The sequence below is a fragment of the Enoplosus armatus genome, chromosome 17, assembly GCF_043641665.1.
Source record: "Enoplosus armatus isolate fEnoArm2 chromosome 17, fEnoArm2.hap1, whole genome shotgun sequence".
Lineage (NCBI taxonomy): Eukaryota > Metazoa > Chordata > Actinopteri > Centrarchiformes > Enoplosidae > Enoplosus > Enoplosus armatus.
Genome location: NC_092196.1, coordinates 11,547,933 through 11,566,767, shown reverse-complemented (window position 1 = coordinate 11,566,767; position 18,835 = coordinate 11,547,933). Strand labels below are relative to the sequence as shown.

The 18,835-nt window shown below is 38.2% G+C and overlaps 1 protein-coding gene across 1 annotated transcript; it reads left to right on the top strand.

The window, feature by feature from the left end:
- Positions 1-1,389: 1,389 nt before the first annotated feature.
- On the top strand, positions 1,390-15,393 carry LOC139299845 (nuclear GTPase SLIP-GC-like). The gene is made up of 23 exons (XM_070922779.1): positions 1,390-1,471; positions 2,038-2,150; positions 2,232-2,264; positions 2,365-2,418; positions 2,796-2,829; positions 3,000-3,080; positions 5,356-5,370; positions 7,424-7,517; positions 8,471-8,687; positions 8,821-9,042; positions 10,620-10,826; positions 10,953-11,128; positions 12,111-12,204; positions 12,294-12,381; positions 12,566-12,687; positions 13,060-13,233; positions 13,323-13,477; positions 13,654-13,771; positions 14,110-14,218; positions 14,314-14,447; positions 14,797-14,878; positions 15,020-15,101; positions 15,184-15,393. Exons 1-23 carry the CDS (start codon positions 1,405-1,407, stop codon positions 15,215-15,217), a joined length of 2,505 nt encoding a protein of 834 aa, XP_070778880.1. The 5' UTR covers positions 1,390-1,404; the 3' UTR covers positions 15,218-15,393.
- Positions 15,394-18,835: the final 3,442 nt, after the last annotated feature.

Genomic DNA, 18,835 nt, shown 5'->3' with positions numbered 1-18,835 from the left:
CTTTGTTTAATTTAAGTACAAATTTTAAGTGATCTTGCTGAAGCTGATTTGTGGGCAAAGGGGAGAGTCGGCGAGCGAGAGGTGGAGACCCTGTATAACAAGGAGCTCAGGTTAGATCAAGCACCAGAGGAGTCAAGTTCCTGCACTGAAGAGGAACAAACAAAATGTAAGTACACAGATGTCAATGCATTACATTCACAACTGAATTTATTATTGAGACACTAAGTTAAACAGTAAAATGATATGTAAAAGCCTACTGTGCTTTTCTTCACTATTTTGTGCTTTTCCTTGTTGGTTCATTTCATACTTCAACTCCACTATATTTCAGAGGGGAATATTGTACTTCACACTCCAGCACATTTATCAGACTTTTCAGATTAAGATTAGGGTAAAAACACATGATATACTCTTAAAATGCAATGCAAGATTTTCTGCAGAATGAGTAACCAGTACTTTTACTTTTGATGCATTAAGTACATTTTGCTGATGATACTTATGATATATGATACGGTAAGGTAAGTGAAGTTTCGTTTCCTAACAGGCGGAAGTTAAGTTTCGTTTACTAACAGGTAATGGAATGGGTAAAGTTCTTGTCCAATGGACTGAGCCTCAATTTGAATGTGTGGTCACTTAGCAACAAACACACCTACTTTGTTTAATTTAAGTACACATTTGAATTGATCTTGCTGAACCTGATTTGTGGGCAGAGGGGAGAGTCCGCGGGCGAGAGGTGGAGACCTTGTAAAACAACGAGCTCAGGTCAGATGAAGCACCAGTCCTTGTTGATTCATTTTGTAAAACTACAATTTACTAATAAATCTGTAAAACTAAATATACTGCAAATCTTTTTTTAATCTGCTGTACATTTGCAGTGACACAACTTTTCCTGTTGTCGGTGTAATATAAAATGTTTTATCAAGATAATCCATCTATCAGGGCTCGATTTCTATCACAATTGTCTGCTCTCAACAGTTGTTTTAAAGAGTGAAAAAGTGTTTGTCTGCAATAGGCCCTTTTAATCGTGAATATTCCAACAGGAGTATGCAAGTCACCAGATATGTCAGAGTAACTATTATCTTAATGTTCATATTTATATACAATAAAAAAAAGGTAAGGAAGAGGAAGAGCATTGAAGTGCTTGTTGGAGGAAAAGTCCAGTGCTGCATTTGTGACCCACTTTTTTAAAGTTTGAGCCTACAGCAGATAACAATAACATAAAACTGAGAGTGCAGACAGATAAGTAAACAGAAGAGCACAAACAAATTACAGCTGGTCAGTTATTTGTATTGTAATTCCACTTCTTGAGTCTGCCATTATCAGTTTCATAACCCCTTCTTTTTCTTCAACAGAATTTAATTGATCGATTGTGATTATTTGTTTTCCTTCCAGTTGCTGTTCTTGATCATGGATGATTTTGTTCGTAACAAATTAATTGACTGGGGTCTCAGTCAGCTCATAGACACATTTAAAGGTAAAGTATTACCATACTCATTTGTTGGGCACAGATATTATATAATATTGGAATGACCTACCAATACTGAAACATGTAATCATCTACTAATACAGACATAAGAAATGCAACATTGTTCTGCAGTACAATGCTGACATATCCTTGACAGACAGTTTTAAGAAAATTGGAGAGATCAGTGTTAAATCCTGGCAATTCTTGTTTGTGTTCAATTTAAGGTAAAAACCTTGTCCATTTTCTTACAATTAGAAGGAACATTTAATCAACTTGAGAGCAACTGCTGTTCATTAGCATCCTGAGGGTTATTGAGATGAGGATCTCAGCTCAAGCAGCACTGAAATCAAGACTGAAAAGTGACGGATGGTTAAAATACAATCAAATCAATATGCATTCAGCTCATACCAACACGATATTAGCTCTGTGAGGCTGTAGTGCTCATAGAAATATAAAATTAACAGCTGTGACCACACCTATTTCACTCTTGTATAAAATAGATTTCTGCAGAAATTTGAAAATAATTCTCAATATTGTATGACTAAGATTCAGCTGAATATTTTTCTTAATTACAGATCATGGCATTGTAGAGGAAAGTTTTTACTGCCTTGTTGATCAAGATATCACTGAGTTGATCCCAAAAGTGGGACCGAGGGCAATATTCAGGAAGAAACTTGCATTGTTAAAGGTAATGTTCTGCACTGTAGATTTACACAGATAATTTAAACAAATACTGTATTTGGTCTCACGAATATCCCTTGAAGAAAACACAGAACAAAACACAACAAATCAGGAAACAGTTGTTTTTTTCAGTCTCACACAATTAAGTATCATCTAAGGCATTTATTACAATCTTACACATTATGTTTTCGATATGTGCTCACATGGCACCTCACTTACAGTGTAAGTTTTATCTGCAGGGTCAACAGAACCATGAAGAAGCTGATTCTGCTCAGGTAAGGATCACATTGAATTTCACAGACATGTAATCAGTGAATGTGCCTCTATTGTTCATTAATATGCATTTGAGGCACTCAAGTGTCCTGAGACAAAGTCATCTTTGACTGAAGAATTGTCTCATTGTATCACAGTGTTGTTGACTGAGGGAAAAAAGCATGCTGCTGTGATCACTTGTTAGCCCTTTTCTGGACTCCACTTCCCAGGATTTTGCCAGGCTCATTCTAGATTGGATGACAACATAAATGCAAATAACGCTGAGTGAATTATAAAGATTTGTGTTCAAGCCTGTCGATCTTTAGAGGACAAAGCCTGTGTGATAATGATTTCTTCATCGAACACTGTTTTAAATTCAAATATTCATGTTCATGCTCAGGTTTTTCCGTCCACCAGTGGCACAAGTGATAAAGGTGAGATACACAGTATTTTACTGATTACATGTGATGTAAATTTAAGTTTTTATGGCAATAATATTTTGCTTTAATTAACTATGTTGAGACCAGGTTTTAATATTGTGAGAGGCACAAGCAACAAACTTTTCATTTGGGCTTCTTTCTTTACTTACTAAAAATCCAATAAGGAAAGAGAAAGTTGGATCCTCAGGGCGAGTCCAGCAAATTTCAATCACCACCTAGAAAACGACGACGTGACAGTATACCAGGTATTTAAATTATTTTCTAAACAATGGCAACCTACAACCTAGGGTTAAAACTTATACTACTATACTACTTGTATAGCAAATGTCTGTTTCTTTATCTTGGCCACAGACGATACTCCCTCATTGGTCTATTAAAATCAGAACACCTCAGTCAGCAGCATGCATGTTACGTATGCCATGACTGTATATTAAACCGCAGGTATTCATAGCAACAATACATATGGTTCTGGTACTAACTACTAACCGTCTTTTAACTGGATGATGTTTTAAACCCAGACAACCTTTTTAATTCAATTCAATTCAATTCAGTTTTATTTATATAGCGCCAAATCACAACAAAAGTCATCTCATGACACTTTACAAAATAGAGCAGGTCTAGACCGACTCTTTATAATGTTAATACAGAGACCCAACAGTTCCCACCATGAGCAAGCACTTTGGCGACAGTGGCAAGGAAAAACTTCCTTTTAAGAGGCAGAAACCTCAAGCAGAACCAGACTCTAGGTGGGCGGTCATCTGCTTTGACCGGTTGGGTTTGAGGGAGAGAGAGAGAGAGAGAGAGAGAGAGAGAGAGAGAGAGAGGGAGGGAGGGAGGGAGAGACAGAGACAGAGAGATAGACGTAGAGACACAGATAGACAGACAGACAGACAGACAGGTAGGCAAAGATGTATGGCAGCACTAACAGTAGAAATAGCTGTAATATTAGCTTAGATTAATAATAGGAGCTTTAATAGTGACAGAACTACGACTAAACATAATAACTGTAGAGATGAGAGTCAGGCAGGCCCATGGCGGCAGCAGCACCCAGGCGTACCAGGACCACGATCCACAGCGACCTACGAGTCGACAAAGCACAAAGAAACTCCGGGGAAGAAATAAAGTTAGTAACATGCATTGGACTGTGATGAATGTGCAAAGATGAGGAGGGAGAGGAGGAAAGCTCAGTGCATCATGGGAAGTCCCCCAGCAGTGTAGGCCTATAGCAGCATAACTAGGGGGCTGGTCCAGGTAGGCCTGAGCCAGCCCTTAACTATAAGCGTTATCAAAAAGCAAAGTTTTAAGCCTACTCTTAAAAGTAGAGAGTGTGTCTGCCTCCCGGACCCAAACTGGGAGCTGATTCCACAGGAGAGGAGCTTGATAGCTGAAGGCTCTGGCTCCTGTTCTGTTTTTGGAGACTCTAGGAACCACAAGCAGCCCTGCATTCTGGGAGCGGAGTGCTCTAGTGGGGTAATAGGGTACTATGAGCTCTTTAAGATATGATGGTGCCTGACCAGTAAGAGCTTTGTAGGTGAGGAGAAGGATTTTAAACTCTATTCTAGATTTTACAGGGAGCCAGTGCAGAAAAGCTAATACAGGAGAAATATGATCTCTTTTCCTGGTTCCTGTCAGTACACGTGCTGCAGCATTCTGGATCAGCTGGAGAGTCCTCAGGGACTTATTGGGACAGCCTGATAATAAGGAATTGCAATAATCCAGCCTAGACGTGACAAATGCATGGACTAATTTTTCTGCATCTGTTTGAGACAGGATCTTCCTGATTTTTGCAATGTTACGGAGGTGAAAGAAGGCAGTCCGTGAAGTTTGTTTTACGTGGGAGTTAAAGGACATGTCCTGATCAAAGACAACTCCGAGATTCCTCACGGTGGCGCTGGAGGCCAGGGCAATGCCATCTAGGGTAACAATATCCTTAGATACTGTATTTCTGAGGTGTTCAGGGCCAAGAACAATAACTTCTGTCTTGTCTGAGTTCAAAATCAGATAATTACAGGTCATCCAGGTCTTTATGTCCTTAAGGCATGCTTGAAGCTTGGCTAAGTGATGAGGTTCTTCTGGCTTGATCGATAAATATAGCTGGGTATCATCCGCATAGCAATGAAAATCTATGGAGTGTTTTCTAATAATATCCCCTAAAGGAAGCATATATAAGGTGAATAGTATTGGTCCAAGCACAGAACCTTGTGGAACTCCATGACTGACTTTGGCGTACATGGAGGATTCATCGTTAACATGTACAAACTGAGATCGATCTGATAAATATGACTTAAACCAGCTTAGTGCGGTTCCTTTGATGCCAATTAAATGTTCCAGTCTCTGTAATAGGATATGATGGTCAATGGTGTCGAATGCAGCACTAAGATCTAACAAAACAAGTATAGAGACAAGTCCTTCGTCTGATGCAGTGAGAAGGTCATTTGTAACTTTCACCAGTGCCGTCTCTGTGCTATGATGAGCTCTGAAACCTGACTGAAAGTCCTCAAGCAACCTAGTGTCATGTAGAAAGTCACACAGCTGGTTGGCGACTGCTTTCTCAAGGATCTTGGAGAGAAAGGGGAGGTTAGATATAGGTCTATAGTTGGCTAAAACCTCTGGATCAAGAGTGGTCTTTTTAAGAAGAGGTTTAATTACAGCTACTTTAAAGGACTGTGGTACGTAGCCTGTTAATAAAGACAGATTGATCATGTCTAGTAAAGAAGTGCTGACTAAAGGTAAAACCTCTTTGAGCAGCCAGGTTGGGATGGGGTCTAAGAGACAAGTTGATGGCTTAGATGAAGAGATAGTTTTACTAATTTGGTGAAGGTCAATGGGAGAAAAGCAATCTAAATATACATCAGGTTTTACAGCTATTTCTGAGATTCCTGTGTTTGAAGGTAAGGTACCACCTGAAGACAGGAGGTGATCAATTCTGTCTCTAATAGTTAGAATTTTATCATTAAAGAAGCTCATGAAGTCATTACTGCTGAGGGTTATAGGAATACATGGCTCAATAGAGCTGTGACTGTCTGTCAGCCTGGCTACAGTGCTGAAGAGAAACCTGGGGTTGTTCTTGTTCTCTTCTATTAATGTTGAGTAATAGGCTGCTCTGGCTTTACAGAGGGCCTTCCTATAAGTTCTAAGACTATCTTGCCAAATTAAACGTGATTCCTCTAGTTTGGTTGGAGCGCCATTTCCTTTCAAGTTTCTGCACTGTTTGCTTTAATTTGCAGGTTTTGGTGTCATACCATGGAGCTGACTTTCTTTGTTTTATTATCTTCTTTTTAAGAGGGGCAATAGGGTCAAGTGTCAATCGCATTGAGCCTGCAGCACTGTCAACAAGATTGTCCATTTGAGAGGGACGAAGGTTAGCATAGGAGTCCTCAGTTGTATTGAGACATGGCATTGAATTTAATGCCGATGGAATCACTTCCTTAAATTTAGCTACAGCACTATCAGATAGATATCTGGTGCAGACTTTTTTGCCTAATGGCGTGTAGTCCAGTAATAGGAATTCAAAAGTTATTAAATAATGGTCCGATAATAAAGGATTCTGTGGAAAGACAGTTAGATGTTCAATTTCAAGTCCATATGTCAGAACCAGGTCGAGGGTGTGATTAAAACAGTGAGTGGGTTTCTGTACCCTCTGACAGAAGCCGATCGAATCCAACAAAGAGATAAATGCAGTACCAAGGCTATCCTTATCAACATCCACATGAATATTAAAATCCCCTACGATAATGACTTTGTCTGTTTTAAGGACTAAACCTGATAAAAACTCTGAGAAATCAGATAAGAATTCAGAGTATGGACCTGGAGCGCGATAGACTATAACGAATAAGACTGGCTTCAGTGTTTTCCAGGTTGGGAGTGAGAGACTCATAACGAGGCTTTCAAATGAGTTATAATCCAGTTTAGGTCTAGAGTTCATCAACAGGCTTGAGTCAAAAATGGCTGCAACTCCACCTCCTCGGCCGGTGCCTTGAGGGATGTGAGTATTTGTATGACTGGGCGGAGTGGATTCATTCAGGCTGACATACTCTTCATGACAGAGCCAGGTTTCTGTCAGACACAGTAGATCAATATGATTCTCTGATATTAGCTCGTTTACTAATACAGCTTTAGATGACAGAGATCTGATATTTAACAGTCCACACTTAATTTTCCTATTGTTTTGGCCAATAGCAGTAGAGGTCTTAATTTTTATTAAGTTTTTATTAATGACTCCTTTCCTGTTTAACTTTGGTTAAATTAATTTAAGTGGTCGGGGGGCAGACACAGTCATTATGGGGTTTTGGGTGGGTAACTGCTCTAATGGAAGCGCAGAGAAGCGTGTAGGACTGCGACTCTGCCTCCTGGTCTGGACTCTGGGTTGTCACGATTTTGGTTCACTAATAAAGTCGGTCAGATTTCTAGATATGAGAGCCGCTCCATCCAAAGTGGGATGAATACCGTCTCTCCTCATCAACCCTATCATGTTGTAAGCTGCCATAGTATAATCCTGATGATCAATCTGAGGCATTTTAAATTGATTTGGCCTCATTTCTGCTTACTGGATGCACTGATGAATAGTTCTTTATTTTCACTCTGACAGACAACAGCATTCTGTCTGAAGTGAAAACCATCATGGCAAGTGTCCTTGATGAACTACTTAAGCAAAACAACAAAAAGCTCAATGCTTTCCTGAAGTAAGTATTACATTTTTCATATTCCATATTCTTCCATATTCTTTGTTGTATGGGCCAGTTTCACAAAGAGATTTTAGACTGCTCTTTAGTGTTGAGTCTGATTTTTGTTCTCAGATTTGTGTCTTCCCATTGACTTCATAGGAAATTGTATCGCCTTTAGAAATTTGCCTCGGTTTCAGTCAAAACACACCATTAAATTTAGGGACCGGTTGCACCAGTAAGAAGCAGGTCCTTTGTTGTTAGTAACCACAACCAAAAGCTACATATCCTGTTTGCTACAATACTTGCATAAAGCTGAAAGGTTTTAATGATGTCAACAGAGGAATTGTCTGGACAGCTGTCAATCACTGCATCTAGAAAAGAGAGTTGTGCAGGGTTGGTGGCTTTTAGTAAGATTAAGTCACATTTTACTTAATCTTAGATAAGATTAAGATATGGAGTAACATTAGCATTAGCGTAAGTCTAATATTCACTCTCCTAGCTGTGTTTCTGATGACACCCAAATCCTGAGGGAAACATCTGGCTCTTTAGCTGCAAAATGCCCCAAGTTCACCAGCTAGTTGCCAACTTTTTGTCTGTCTGCTATTTTGTGGTGGGCATGTACTGCAGTGATTTATCAGAGCTTTTTCTCTGAAATCAGCTGCCTGCTGTGTCCAAGCTGCGTGCCAAAAAACCAAAACAATTAAAAGAGTTAAAAGATGGTATAAAGCTCTGTGGAGCTGAAGGGAAGTGCAAATTCAGGTGATAATTGTGTGGGGTGTCATCTCTGTTAGGGACCCCTTTCACTTACAAGTAGTCATGAGAACACTTGTTGATATAAAAATGTAGCCGCTTTGAATTATGCTTTAGTAGGCTGTTCATCGGACGTTTTTCCTGATGTTGGCACATTCTTTCAGTGTTTATTTAATTTCCAAATAATCACCATCAACCCATTTTAAACTCTTCTACAACAGGGATAAAATCAGTGATTTGGAGACAGACAAGAGGGAGCTGGTCGGTGTCTTTGGTAAAACTGGGGCTGGAAAGAGCTCTTTGATAAATGCCGTCATTGGAGAGAAGAAGCTCTTGCCCTCTGGAAGTGTCAGTGCATGTACCTCAGTCATGATTAAAGTGGAGGCTAACATGAAGAACTCAAAGTATGAGACAGACATTGAGTTCATTACAAAAGAGGTAAAATTAGCTGAATATGTTTATGTTTACTTGAAGCTATTTGAAAAGAGATGTAGTTTCAAAATTATAGTTGCTGTTTACATTACATGCCATTTACTTAAACAAAGTTTAACGTAATTATTTTACTTTTTAGGAGTGGAGAGACGAGTTGTGGTCCTCGATTAATTTCCTTAGGGATAATACAGATCAGGAAAACCAAGATGTTGATGATTATCAGGATACTGTTGAAAAGCTGTCAGCGCTGTATGGAGACGAATGGAAAAGTGAATCCCCTGAAAATCTCATGGATAACAAATATTTTAAAGAAATTCCAGAATTTCTACATTCCAAGAGGAAAATTCTGACATGCGAATCAGTAAGTAAGAGGAAAATAATCTCTCTCTGTCTCTCTCTCTCTCATATATACGGTATATCTAGATATATATCCCTTCATAGAAAGCATTTCTGCCTGTCTGACAGAATTAAGTGTTATGAATTTACAATTATTGAGGTTTATGTAATACATACTTACTGCCTAGCCATTCCAGGTTGGTTTAGTTCAACTGTGTTTTTCATTTTCAACAAAAAGTAAAATCAGTATATAAAGAATACTTATACTTGGTCCACTTGTCCTCAATATCTTCAATGCCGTATCACATTTATCCTTCATAGGAATATCATTGAGAACATTGTCTACCAGTAACTTAATTAATTTATATAACTGCTTGACAAATTCCAGTCAGGATTTTGCTTCCATCATTGTACCCAAACAGTGCCAATGTAATTTAGGACCTGTCACCAAGCTCTCTGGTACTTCCCTGAACTTGTTCTAGCTCTACATGCAGGACAGTAATTTTATCTCAGTTGGCAACTTTACTACCCATCAGGTCAGGCCTCTGAGATTACCACAAGGATAAGTACTTGGCCCCCTTCTGTTCAGTCTATTCATGGTCCCCCCATGCTCACCTTTGGAAAGTATCAACATCAATTTCCACACTTATGCTGACAACACTCAAATCTACATTGGGTGGCTGTGGTCCCATTGACTCACTTTGTCAGTGCATTGAACAAATGAATGGCTCTTGCTAAATAAAGAGGTGACTGTTTTTGGTCCCCATAATGAAAGAAACACACGCCTTATATTGCACACCCTGACTCTCTATCTTTAAAAACCGTGAGACATGTCAGAAATGTAGGTGTTATGTTGGACCTGGATTTAGCAGTAACTTCCAATCAATTACACTTTCAGCCTTTTATTATCTAAAAAATATTGCTAGAGTAAAAGAACTCCAAACAGATCTTGAAAAGCTTATCCATACATTCATCTCAAGCAGGTTCAACTATTGCAAAAGTCCTTTCTCAGTCCTCTCTACCCTTTAAGCACATATGCAACTAAAACTTGATGAGAATGAGTTTTATGAAAAACAAAATAATATGAAGACATTGCATCTATTCTCTGCACTGGTTACCAGTTAGTCTTTCTATTGTTTTTAAAATATTACCACTTACGGGGTTAGGACCTAATTATGTTTCTTCCATGCTTTATCCATATGAACCTACAAGAACACGTAGATCATCAGACTGGGGTCTGCTGATTGTCAATGGTCAACACAAAACACAGAGAAGTGGCATTATGCTACGATGATAAACATACTTGCAATAACCTCCCGGATAGTCTTAGTCACTGTCATAATCTGATCATTTTAAAATCCAAACTTAAAACCTAACTGTTCACTAATGCCCAAAATTGAACTTTTATCTCCACTTTGGGTTTACTATTTATTAATCTGACTTTTTGCCTTTGTTGTTACCTTAAACGATAGGGTTTATTAATAGCTCCTCTTTTTTATCTTCTAATTTTATCCTGTTCTACAATTTGTAAAGCAGTTTGAATGTGCATATAAATAAAATTGCTTTTGCGTTGTCTTAAGTTAATTCTATTATTTATTGCAGGCTGAAGAGCTGTCTGCAAAATTAGTCAAATACACAAGAAGTGACTCAAAAGACGGAGAAGATAAAGATGTTAAGAGGTGGTATTGGCCACTAGTGAAGTGTGTGACTGTCAGGGTGCCTGGAAATGATCTTCTCCAGCATGTCACACTTGTGGATCTTCCTGGAAATGGGGACTGTAACAAGAACAGAGATAAAATGTGGAAAGAGGTAATTTATTTGCATGTAATGCTGCTTCTTATGTATCACTGCGTTATCCAGAACCAGTAACATCATGTAATTACAAAGTACTGATAATTTATTATTCATAATTAACTTGCGATTATGCCCCTTCAGTTTGTTGGAAGTTGTTCTACTGTGTGGATTGTGACTGACATTAATCGAGCAGCAGCAGAGAAAGAACCCTGGGAGATCCTGGAAGATGCCAGTAGCCTTATGGGAAATGGTGGCCAGTGTCAGCAGATTCACTTTATCTGCACCAAGTCTGATCATATTGAAGATTTGGATGATCCGTAAGTGAACCCTGTTTCCATGATCATAACAGTATCCAGGTTTCTGATTGTCTGCAAGCAGGTGTGTCTTGATCCCTCAACATCTCAGCCATTCATTTCTATACCGACTTTGTTGCCTCAACACATTTTGTTCTCTGGCTGCCTGAACTATGCTGGATTCAGCTTCTCCATCTGTTCACTTGTAATGGAAAGCAAGAGCAAGAATACAATTTATGATCTGCATTGTATTACTGAAGTCAGACTTTTCCTGTATTTCAGCTTGTTTATCATCATTACATGACTTCATTTGCCGTCGTATTTCTTGATTTACTGACCAACTACTATGTAACTTGAGTTGATGACACACCTGTGAGAACGACAGAGAATGATCATAAACCTGGATCAGGTGTTTACATGCCATTGTAGCCTGGTTCTTATCAGAGCTAGATTATCCAGGTTTCTGAAACAAGGATATGGTCATGGAAAAAAAACACTCATAACCAGAATACTGCGAATGCAAACACACTCTATTTATTGGTTCTTGATTGTACTGTTTTTTGTATTTGCTTGTGTTTTCTACATTTGCAGAAAATGAAGCACAGTGTTCTCAAATAAGTGAATGAGTTTCTCCGTTTGTGTTTTCTGTATTTGCAGCTGTAACCTTATATTTCATGGGCCCCAAAACTTCCTTAGAAAGGAACTGATATTCAACTGTAAATTCCTATGAAGTGAAGAAACATGTAATTTATGTTTTTATGTAATTTTGTGCTATTATATGGAAATGGAGATACTGTTCAATAGGTGCACTTCTAGTTAATTAATTCCAGTTAATTGTTACTTAGAGAGTCTTACCCTTTTTGATATAAATGGTGGAATCATTAGTTACAGGTTCAAGTCAAGACATTTATTCTAAGATGAGAGAAGAAGAGTCTATGCAAAAATATTGGAATTTCAGCTCCAAATATTGTACGAGGTACCACTTGATTCAGATCTTTTCTTATAGTTCAGCAGCTGATGTTCCTGCTCCCATATTTAAAAGAAACATGCAAGCCAAGGAAAAAGTGGGAAAGAAATTCAAAACCCTAAAAGAGGTTAAGGTGAGTTTTATACACTGACAGAAAGTCCAACACAAAGATTGTCTACAACTTTAAGACTGCCTTAAAATAATTCACAACGTTTTTTTCAGAAACATTTCAGCGATGGCTGTTTGGAAGTGTTCACAGTGAGCTCCAAAGAGTTTGTAAAGAAAAAACATCTAAACCCAGATGAAACTGGTAGGTGAAGTCTCCATATATGTGCACTGTGGATAACAGAAAATGTATAGCCCCAATACATATTTTGTTTTAGTTTAATTAAACCACTTTAATTCAAACAAGAACGACTAATTGGATTATGACATTTACATTTCAGTATGTAATATGTATGTAAATATGTAAGATGCAAACCAATTTTTTACAGAAATACCCAAACTTCAGGAGTTTCTGCAAGAACTCAATGACTGTCACTCAGAGACATTAAACTATGTGTCTGGAGCTCATGGGATTCTCTCTCTGATTCAAGGGGCCCGCAGTGAAGAAATGGTAAGATCAAGTAATAAAACCTATTTCATTGTCTCTAAGTGTCAAAATTATCATTAATATTGAAGATATATAAGTATATATAAATAATAATATTCATAGCAAATAAGTAAGCTGAAGTAAATCAAGCTCAATTTCAAATCAAGTCTATGTGAAGTACATTTTCGCCATCAAGGTTGTTGATTGCCTGAATTTTTGTTGTTTCAGAGAGGCTGCATAAATGCAGTAATTAAAGAGTTGTTGTATTCCAGTTCAACAGAATTTCATAAATAAATACATGAAAAAAACATACTGAATTGAAAGAAAAACCAATCCGGGAGCAGTATACAGTAGTTTCATTGCTTTAAATACTGAATGTGTTGTGTTTGATTTCAGGCTGGTATAAAAGCAGATGTGTGCACAGACCTTGAAGAAAACATGAGGCATGAACTTGATGAAGTCAGAAAACCCATGGAAGAGGCATACAAGACATTTGAAAAATGCCTTACTGAGGGGGTTGAAAAATCAAAAGATTCATATGAAAGTGTCTTGAAGTCCATCTTGTATCCTGTATGTATTTTAATTATAATTATATCAAACCAACTGATTTTGCTCTTGATATGATTACGTTAACCTTCTTTGTTTTTACTTTTGTTTAGTCTCAGAAAAAGACAGGTTTCCACGGGACATTGAGGTGTGTAGTTGAGAACAGTGGCAAATACAAACCAAAGAACAGGAAACAAATAAACCTCAATATGAAGTTAGCTTCATCCCTGACTGACAGCATTGATGAGGAATTCAAGAAGACCTTCCCGTAAGAAATGACTTAATGAGGACATAAAACCCTTTGTTGGCCCATTTCAAAAGCTATGGAGAATGTCTAGAATTAACAAATTCTACATTATACAGAACAAATTATGTAATATAATACATGCTAATACAAACTTGTCAATGCCTTTATGAACATTTCAATGTGTTAACATGTTTCAGAAATGAAGGAATTTGTGGACCTTTTAACGGGGTCATCAATACGTTTTCACTTGACACAAAGAGGCTGATTCAAAAGTGCAAAGACGCCGAACTGCAGCTGATATTTCTCGAGACAGAGGTAAAAGATGAAATAGTACCATCCTTTCCATTAGTCCATTATCAAACTGTTTGTCCAAATCAACCCAAACATCAAGTTTGTGACTGAGGACTGGAAGGAAGATTTAAGCACAAAAAATATATATTTTGAGCTATTAACATATTCATATACACTGTATGTGAAGAGCACTATCAATACAGTAATGTTATTAGCAATGCAGATAAAAACTCTTAACACCACAGGTTGTGCTTTCAAAAAAAAGATAAGACATAAAAAAAAGACATAGATTAGGCATATTTGTATTACCTTGATTTTATTGAAAAAATATAATGATCTGTACTTTATTTTCTCTCTCTAAGGAAAAGAAAATTAAGACAACACTCAACAGAAAGATACGGGAGCGTAAGAAAACAATCTACAGCAGTCTGACGATGACAGTTGAGGAAGCCATGCAAGAATGCTATGAAAGTAAGATAGAAGATCTTGACATGTACAACCTGACACTATAATAATACACATTTACATTTATCATGATTGTGCTGACATTTTCTGTTTTATTGTAGAAGCAAAAACATTCACAGGAAAGGGCTCACAGGACAAAATGAGGAAAACTATTAAGAAGCACGTAGATTATTCAAAGAACACCATGTTTGAGAAGGCTAAAGATGATATGTTGAGCCAGCTGAGACGCTTGAAGGTTTGTCACATTTTATGATACATTATACGATCATATGGTAAAACATTCTGTGCTGCACGTCTTTGTCTTTATCCCTGATCCTGGGTCATCGTTTACATGAAGGCTTTTTCTATATTCAAGTGGAATGTGCATCATTCTGAAAGCTGTTATTGCTATAAAATATAAGAATATATATTGTTATTAATGTAAGACAGAAACATGCTTATGTAGCTATTAATCCTTCTGTCCAGTCTGAGCAGCCCTCTAAACACTTCATTGTTGGACATGTGGGATTCAGTTAATCTACACAATAGTACACTATGTATTTGTGTGAGTGAAAACTGATTGAGAGATTTTCATGCTGAATTAGGAGGAAATCCTGGAGGAACTGGAGAAAACAATGCAGAAATCAATCGAGCTGTCACTCAAGACAGATGATGTCTCAATCCCAGGTAAAGGGAACATATAAAAAAAACAAATGATAATCACTAAAGATACTGTAAAAGCTTACTGAAATGAATTAGTCAACACATTTCTAATAGTGTAAAGGAATACTGCACTCATTGTAAACAATGTGTTTTTTGTTTTTTTAGATGTTGCAAGCGAGCTTGAGCAGGTGAAGAAATATTACAATGAACTGAAGAAAAGCCCAGATGAAGAAACGTCACTGATTTGGTAAAACTTGTTAAAATGTCGACACAATTCCCTGATTCTGAGTTATTGTCAAGAATGCTAACAATGCTTTTAATTACGCTAGCGATGATCCACCCAGCCCAGCAGCTGCACCATGACAGTCCGTGACTTGTGCAGGTACGTTTTAAATTAAACTAATGATGCAAACTGAGCATTCAAAAACATGATAGGATAGATGTTTTGACAGCCCTACTGTTTGTCTTTACTGTTCACAACCTCGCTGTTTATCTCTCTGGTGGACGTTTCAGGTTTGCTCGGTGGAGAGAAACGGCAGAGATTCCCCACTGACGGTCCCTGTAGGCACGCTGATAGGAGACGAGAAGTCTCAACCATTTCTGTCAAGCTGTTATACCTGTACTCTTTGAGTTTTGTTTTGATATGTACTTTGAGTTTGCTTGTTGTGAATTGCATGTAGATCGATTTTAGATCCTTTTTGGTAAGCCATTTTGCCTTTAATTGATAAAATTACTCACTGTTGTTGTGCTGTTCACTTCAATCTGAGCAGGACTGCTTTTAAACATGCTCTTTAAATGAACTTGATTTGATTTATAGATTAAGATGTGTGGGGTTGGGGGTTCAAACCAGGAACATTGTGGTTTACATGGTAGAGGTCTTAGCCACTAGGTCACTATGATGTCCCAGAGACTTTTTGTTTTTAATGATGTAACAGTTTTTTTCTTGTTCTTGAATACATTATCATGTTTTTTGTCAATGTTTTATTTATTTTATGAGATGATTGGGTGATTGGGATGGGGGAGTTGCAGTTTCAATGATTTTGAGTGTCTAGATTAAACCTTGAACCTTGATTACAGGTACTGTAGGTTGGATTTGATCCGATTTGATAGATAATAGACTAGAATAGACAGGTCTTTCAAAGAATGGTCTTAAATTGCTATTCTTTCATATTCAAGGACGAAAGTGTTGCTTACTGCAAAATAATGGTTTTTGTGTGTTCATATATAATAGAGTTGTAGTATAGTAGTAAACCAGTGGCTTACACTCAGTTATTTACCTAACAATTGTTTTGTTTTAATCTACACTGATTCCAAATGCATACAAATATTTGATATGGTATATGTCCAACTAACCTCAATAAAGTTCACTATTAAGTGAAAGTGCCACATGTAGTTTGGCTTCTTTATTGTTTCTGTTGTTGTAAAATGATCCAACAGCCACTCTTGGTTCTCCCATCAGTTTCTATTGTAAGATAAACAAATGTTTTTCAAACGTTGTACTTGTCCAAATCTTACTACTTAGAACTCTTAAAAGCTTCCCTGACACAAATCTACATTACAGTACCAAAGTATTTTTAGCAACACACACTACGTCTGTTATCTATTTCGTGCCCAAGTAGTTGTTGTAAATATGTTTTAAATTTGTGCCAGTCTTTTGGATTTTAAGTACACTGAGAATGGCTGATGCCTTAGAGGCCCAAAAATATGATTAAATGATATTACTGTCAACAGCACTGTATCATGAGATGTTTAACTGCCATTTACTCCCTTGCGTGACTTGTTGAGTCAAAGCAGTTTCACTTTAAATATCGCTCCATTTTATCAAAATCAGAGTCCAGACAATTCAAATACTTGCAGAATTTATTCTGGTCATAAAAAAACAATTTGGCGTTTAAATAAAAAAAAAGAAGAAAGAGTACAGCAATGTTGGTAAACAACATCAACACAATGAATACGACTGACGCAGAAGTATAAAGTCAATTTGATATCGCAGTGATCGAGTGGGTGTACCAATTCATCACCATGTGGTTCGATAATATGTTCATGTAAGTATTCTTTTATTCAGAGTCTGACCCCTTATTCCTGACATGGGCAGTGGGAAATAAGGGAAAAGTTTAGAGAAATTGGCATGCATTTTATATGGTGTTCACAATTTACTTTTACTCTCTTACTGAGTGTTTTGTGAAGCTACATTAATGTAGCACGCCAGTGTGTAAACAAATACATTTAGATTTTTTTTTTATTTGGCACTGATTTAAGCCAAATGTTGAAATACACTGAAATGAGTACTGTAAACTCAGCACCATTAAATAAAGAAACAAAGCACAAACAGGTACTCAAAGCCCTTGAACAAAAAACTCCAATAACTGAATTATACACTTAAATCCTCTGTATATTCATGGCAACTACATTATATGACTGTCAGTATGAAACTGACTTTGTAAATTCACTTACAGCTATTAGCACTAGATGTTTATGAACACAATGGGTAAATATATGCATGCTTAAATATTTCAGATAGCGAAGGCATAGTTCTTTAGGCACAGATAAAACATTTTGACTTATTTCCCTTTAACTCTGACCTTCTTCGAGCTTACATTTAAGTACAGATACGTCTTTAAAAAATTGTAAGATGTACCTACCCAATCATTAAATACTCCACACAAAGTATCAAGCTACATATGAGTTTTGTGTGTAACAATCAGTTGTTGCCACTAAAAACTATTTCAACAAGCTACAACAGTCAAAAACAATGGCATTGTGATGGTGTATATCAGTGAGCGTGGTAGTGAATACAATCATTTGAATTGAATTTCAGAAGGTAGATTGAAGACAATCGTGTTATTAGCAGCGCTGACTGGAGTTTCAGTGGCACAAGTTTTGTATTAAAATACTAAAAATTCAAGTTCACAGTTCTCTGTTGATGTGCATGAATAAATACACATAAAATTATTTATCTTTGAAAGGTTGTATCCTTTTCCTTTACTTCCCCTGCCTCTCTCTCATACAATATTTCACCTAAAAGCTGCAGTGGGAGAAACAGTGATCTCAGTGGAAATGACACAATTGAACTAGTGAACACAATGTGCATTACAGGAGCTGTTCCAAAGAGACTCACCTGTCTTGCTGCCCTGTGCCTCAGCTGCATTTCTGAGGACAGTTGGTGTTGTCCTCCCATTGTTTGTCCCCTGAGGGTCATCAGGCTCCATCCTGAGCGTGACCTGAGCCAGGTCAGGAGTCATGCGGGGCCTCAGCAGAGGTGGTGAGGGGTTATCTACCTCATACGACTGGTTTAAAGGGGCTGCAGGGGTGCGTCAACTTGGAGCCAACCGTGTAACTCCTGCCATGAAGCGAGGAACCCTTTCCTGGCTGCGGTCTATGTGCTCCACTCCAGAGTGCCAGGCATGCAGCTGGCTGTCCAGGGTATGGCAGCGCCGGCGAAATCCTGCAGCCCGATGGTCAAGGTGTCCCTTCAGGCTTGGCCCTGAGGTGCAAACAGGGCTACAGGTCTCCTGCACTGGACTGGTACCACAGTGGCTGGATCGACGATTGCCACTCCTGCTAACACCGCACCCACCTTCACTCCCCACTGAGCCCCAGTAATCGGAGGACTTTGTGGCTCCTGAGAGAGCTTCTCCCCGATCTGCCATGTCAGCTCCTTCCCCTGACCTTCCTGGGCTTCGGGGGATAAGGTCTGCTGGCCCGATGGGAAACGAAATATGGATGTTCCCTGTAGAAACTGGCCGAGGTCTGCGTCTCTGTGGACGGGGACTAATGCTGGACTCTGGACTGGGGAGACGAGTATACCGGTCAGGTAGACTAGGTGAGAGGCAGCCAGACTGTTGTGGACTGGGGTCGGGCACAGTTTGATGCTGGATTTGGGTCTGAGGTGGGCCAATAGGGCTATGGTGCAGACTGAATCCAAACTCAATGCCCGTGTCCCCCATGGGACTGCCGCTCTTATTCTCCTTGTCAGAGACA